Here is a 5,461-nt window from a genome sequence, read left to right as displayed (position 1 = left end):
CAGCACGCTACTGCTACTTAGCACCAGCGTGCTTTTTTGACACGCGCTATTGCTAAAGTTCTGTGTATAAGGTTTTCCCTGGTAGTAGAAGTACAATAGGAGAAATGAATGTACCTAAATGTATTTTACTTCTATATACATCCATTTTGGCGACAAGTATTTCCGGATGGAGGGAGTAGGTAAAGTTTCATCATTCTCGATGGTCGTCCACCGACTATTGCGGTTGACTTTGACCAGACTTGTGAAGACGCGGCATTACATGATCGTCTTTATCGTAACGGAAATAGCAGCGAAGGTGCATTGCTAGCTAGTGGGACTCGGATCTCAACATCACTCAACAGTTGCTTCACTGGCGTCCTTATAGAGCATTTACCCTACCGGTCTACTACACCAATCTAAGTATCGAGCTACGTGCATTTGGGTAAAGTCAGCTGTCGTCTGTTTTCCCGCCGGGATAAACAATGTGCATGCACTACGTACGTAGTACTCCTACTCCCTCCGTTCGGAAATACTTGTCATTGAAATGGATGTATCTAGATGCATTTTAGTTCTGAATACATCCATTTCCAGCCATTTTGATGACAAGTATTTCCGGACGGAGGGAGTACTTTTGAAGAGTATAAACCCAGTCCGAAGCGAACCCAAACGGCGCGTCCTCACACACTAGTACTGTTAGTCTACTAGCTACTATACCACGACTGGCAGCAGCCGCGACAGGCGATGAGCATGAGCTGCTGCGAGGAGAGGGAGAGGCCCAGGAAGAGCTGTGCGCCGGTCCACGCCAACGGCGGCTTCGCTGCCGGAGTCCTCTTTGCGCTCCTCGTCTACTTCCTCGTCCGGCAGCAGACTGCGATCGGTGGTAAATGATTCATTCGTTTCAACCACCGTCTCGTTCATCTTCTTACCCGCTGTTTGCATGCTCCATCTTCTTATTCCGGGGCTAGATTTTCAATGTCACGCTAACGTTAGCCTAGCCTTATCCTTCGACGACCAATGTGGCTTATTTAGCTGACTGACGGCAGCGCTTCTTTCCTGTTGTTTAATATGCAGCTGCCACCACGGCAGCACTAGCACAATGGAGCACGGTTAAACAACTGATTAGAGCTCCTGGTGAAACGCAACTGATTAAAGCTCCTGGTGAAATGCGTGAGCACATCTAACCATATGCTTATTTCCAATCTGTGTAGTCTATAATTTGAAGATTAATTCTTGCTTGTTGCTTAATCTACAGTTGTTACTTCTGATGTGCACCGGGTCGCCGACAAACAACCGGTTCAAGATTCGGGTGAGCAGATCATATCAAACTCTCCAGTCATTTGGACCAAATTTGCATGCATGCTCTGTTAGTTTGGGTACCCAAGGAAATCATGAACTGGAAAAAGGAAAAATTATATGGAAAATCATTTATTCAGATGAAAACTTTCTTCCCACGCAAAAAAGGTTGTTGGGTCGCCTGTATTTCCGGCAGTGACTATAGGCGCAAAATGCATGTCTGACAGATCAGACAGGCAACTCATGATTTAACCTGTAAATTAGAGAAGTCAATGTCAGTTTATATTTAAAAGTGAACTAGAGCGGCCCGGTTAATATTTTAGATCAATTTTTTTACAACTCACAACATGGATAAAGTTTTCTAATTAGGAGAGTGACTTCAAAAGTAACACCAATCAGCATATGGGTCCCCACATATGTTCAATTAATAAACTTTATTATTGTGAAAAAAGTCATAGTATTACCATTTTTAAACAAACACACTAAATTTTGCAATATAATTCAAAAATATTTGGTTGCATGGAATATGAATATTTGAATTACTAATATGAAAATTGAAACTGAAAATTAATATGACTAATTGTATTAATATTGTATAGCTAGTTGAAAATATTGAATATAAGGAAGACAACTGGAAATCATTTTTTCACGCATGGTTGCATGTTGAGGTCTCTTTTTTACATGTGTGGTTACATGTCGACATGAATGCTAGAGAAATAAATTACTGAGGATCACCGATGGTTATATAGGATACATGCATAAAGTAGCACAGCCTAAATTTGCATCTAAACTACTCCAATATGCATTATACTCCCTCCGTCCCAAAATAAGTGTCTCAACTTTGTACTAGCTCTAGTACAAATTTGTACTAAGCTCAAGACATTTATTTTGGAACGGAGGGAGTATAAATTAACAAAATAGCCCGTACATCTTGATCTCAACTGCTGCCATCTACCATTACAAAAATATATATGGGAAACGTTAACTGGTGAACGTTCACTCGGGGAAGGTCCTAGCGAACGCTCGCACGGGCCGTCTAATGGGAATCAAACCGATGACATTTTTTTGGAGAAAAAAAAGTGTACTGGCAATTCTTTTTTTTTGCGGGGGATGTACTGGCAATTCTTCCATGCACATGGCAGGTTTACTTTCTGTACATGGCAAGTCCCTAACAAACGTATGTCATTTTTAGTTGTTTTGACATAGCAACTCTGGCGTTCGCTGGGAATTTTGTTCCCGGCCAACGTTCACCAGACATTCGCGTCCATAAAATAACCTCTGTTAATATAGTATAACAGATTATTATATATTAGTGATCTAAACGCTTTTATATTTTTTTACGGAGGGAGTACATGCAGGATGCATGCCACCGGACCACATATAAGCGATGAGGCGGACAGCTATAAGAATATCAATTGCATTGTTTTTTCATGGTATTTTTTTATCAATTTGCAGGTTTAACATTTATCAAAGATATTTCCTTACTGAGTGACTTACCGTGACAATAATAGTCAACTTGCTACTCCATGAAGGCACACGTGTTGATGGAGTACAGTACTAGTTAGAAATAGCAGGCCGGGTGTAATTAGAAAAGATGCAACACGTTGTCCAAACGTTGGAGCAACATGTTAACCTAGAGCTAACTTGTAATGCGAGGTTGTTATGCTAACGACCAAAGCTAGTTTAACAATGGTAATTGTTTTTTCTTTCCTTGCGTGTGACAGATAATGGCAAGGTGGTGTGTACCACGGAGGACCGCTCCCGCGGTTTGTCTGCCACCTGCGAAGTCGACGGCGACGTCCGCACCAATGGAACAGGCCTATCGGTGAGCCTCGTCCCAGCGAGCTGGTCGGAGCGCCACGAGTGGATGATCTCGCCGTACGCACGTAGTGGCCAGAGTCTGAGGGCGGTCACCGTAGCGCAGCTGCAGGACCGGGCCGCCACCCCGCCGTGCACGGTGACCCACACGATGCCCGCCATCCTGTTCGGGATCGGAGGGTACGTGGGAAACTACTGGCATGAGTACGCTGACATTCTCGTGCCGCTGTTCGTCGCGTCACGGCGGTACCACGGCGAGGTCACGTTCCTGGTCAGCAACATCCAGCAGATGCCGCGGTGGCTGGTCAAGTACAGGGCCTTATTGCAGGGGCTATCCAAGTACGGCGTCGTGGACATGGACCGCGACGCGTATGTGCGGTGTTTCCCGCGCGTCTCGGTAGGGCTCCGCCTCGACAAGGACCTCAGCATCGTTCCCGAACTAGTGCCGGGGGGCCGCCTCACCATGGCAGACTTCACGCGGTTCGTGCGCGAGACCTACGTGCTCCCACGAGGAACAGTGACCATGGAGCCGTACAAGAAGCCGCGGCTGCTGCTGATCCAGCGGGCCACCTCTCGCCAGTTCCTTAACGAGCCGGAGATTGCGCGAGTGGCGGAGGCGGCGGGGTTTGAGGTGGTAGTGACGGAGCTGCGGCACGACGGCTCCGACGTTGAGCAGGCTTCGGTGGTGAACTCGTTTGATGTGTTGCTGGGCGTGCACGGCGCCGGGCTGACGAACGCGGTGCACATGCCGCCCGGCGGCGTACTGATCCAGGTGGTGCCGTATGGCAAGTTGGAGTCCATGGCGAGGTTAGATTTCAGCGAGCCCGCAACAGACATGGGGCTCAAGTACCTTGACTACAGCGTGAGCGTGGAGGAGAGCTCGCTGCTGGAGAAGCTAGGTCCGGATCACCCGGCGATCAAGGACCCCGACTCCATCCACCGAAGCGGCTGGACCACGATGTATGAGTTCTACCTGATGCAGAACGTCCGCATCAACACCACTCGCTTCGCGCCAACGCTGGAGCAAGCGTTCAACCACCTACGCAAGCAGTAGGGGAGGGGGAGACAATGTTCGTCAACTCGTTGTTTCCTTAGCTAGTTTTCCTTCTCGAGCGATAATATAAAAAGATCCACTGCGGATGGCGTTCGATCTACCTGTGTAACGAGTCATATTTGCAACAAGTGTGTTGTTGCAGTGTTTTCTGCAGCTGAGGTCTTGTTTCAGATTTTTCTTTTTGCAACAGACGTCTTGTTGTGGAATTTTCCGCAACAAAGGTCTTGTTGTGAAATTATTTTTATGATTTTTTTTCTGCAACATAGATCTCGTTGTAGAAATTTTCACAACAAAGGTCTTGTTGCAGGATCATTTTTACGAGTTTTTCTGTAACTGAGAGATCGAACGATGTTGCCTCACACATGTGGTCGTCGTTGCCTGCTATCGCAAGAGGAAAGTGATGCCTGGTCTCAAGGTGCACGCGCAACCACGATCCAATGGACCAGTGGGTCGCAATCTGACGGCCGCGTGAGCGGTGGATGCGGCGAGAAGATCAGTTAGTTGTTAAAAAGCTTTTTCCTTCTCATTTTGGGTTAATTCTTTGTTTTTGCTATTATTTTCTCCCTTTTCACTAAACTAGCATAGTTGCCCACGCAAATTTGTTTTGCATTGACTGTTTGTTTGCCCTGACCTTGTACACGTTGCCTAATGATTACCAAAAAATAATACTCTCTCATGTTCATATTACTTGTCGCTCAAACAAATGTATTTAGCATAGAAATACATTTAGATACATCCGTTTGGAAAGGCTTGCTACGGTCCATCTTCAGGATGATCTCCCCGATGTTATCAAGTGAAACCTCACCACCAACAGAATTTATTCCTCAGCCATGGCCCAATTCGAGAGTGTTGTCCCTTCAAACACGACCAAGGTTGTGTGGAAGAATTGAGCCCCGCCCAAGTGCAAGTTCTTTGTCTGGCTCATTGCCAATGATAGAATCTAGACAACAGACCGGCTGCAAAGAAGAGGGTGGCCAAACTGCAACTTGTGTCAGCTAGGCAAGAGGGAGCCGGAGACCGCAACTCATCTTCTGAATACCACTGGACGATGTAAGATGGCTTGAGGCAATTTGATTGCGACGACTTGAGGAAGTGAAGGTTGTGGAGCAGCGGTAGGATAGAGCTATACCGGCGAGGAATAGTCTGACATGATTTCCCTCCTAATTGGCATGCCGGGTGATTTGCTGTCACACAAGGATAGGAGAGCAAGAAGTAACATACAGTGGCAGTGTCTTCTAGAAATCTGTCACGGGTGGCCGCATCGAAGGATGGTGCGGGACTGCCCGAGCAAGAGGTAACATACAGTGGCATTTTGAA

At 46.6% G+C, this 5,461-nt stretch overlaps 1 protein-coding gene across 1 annotated transcript; it reads left to right on the top strand.

Annotated features, from left to right (window-relative positions):
* The first annotated feature begins 655 nt into the window (after positions 1-655).
* Positions 656-4,291, top strand: LOC123133706 (beta-1,2-xylosyltransferase XYXT1). The gene is made up of 4 exons (XM_044553128.1): positions 656-859; positions 1,051-1,146; positions 1,232-1,285; positions 2,997-4,291. Exons 1-4 carry the CDS (start codon positions 721-723, stop codon positions 4,142-4,144), a joined length of 1,437 nt encoding a protein of 478 aa, XP_044409063.1. The 5' UTR covers positions 656-720; the 3' UTR covers positions 4,145-4,291.
* Positions 4,292-5,461: the final 1,170 nt, after the last annotated feature.

Source organism: Triticum aestivum, chromosome 6B (genome assembly GCF_018294505.1).
Source record: "Triticum aestivum cultivar Chinese Spring chromosome 6B, IWGSC CS RefSeq v2.1, whole genome shotgun sequence".
Lineage (NCBI taxonomy): Eukaryota > Viridiplantae > Streptophyta > Magnoliopsida > Poales > Poaceae > Triticum > Triticum aestivum.
The sequence above is the reverse complement of the archived record's forward strand: the minus strand, read 5'-3'. Positions and strand labels throughout refer to the sequence as shown.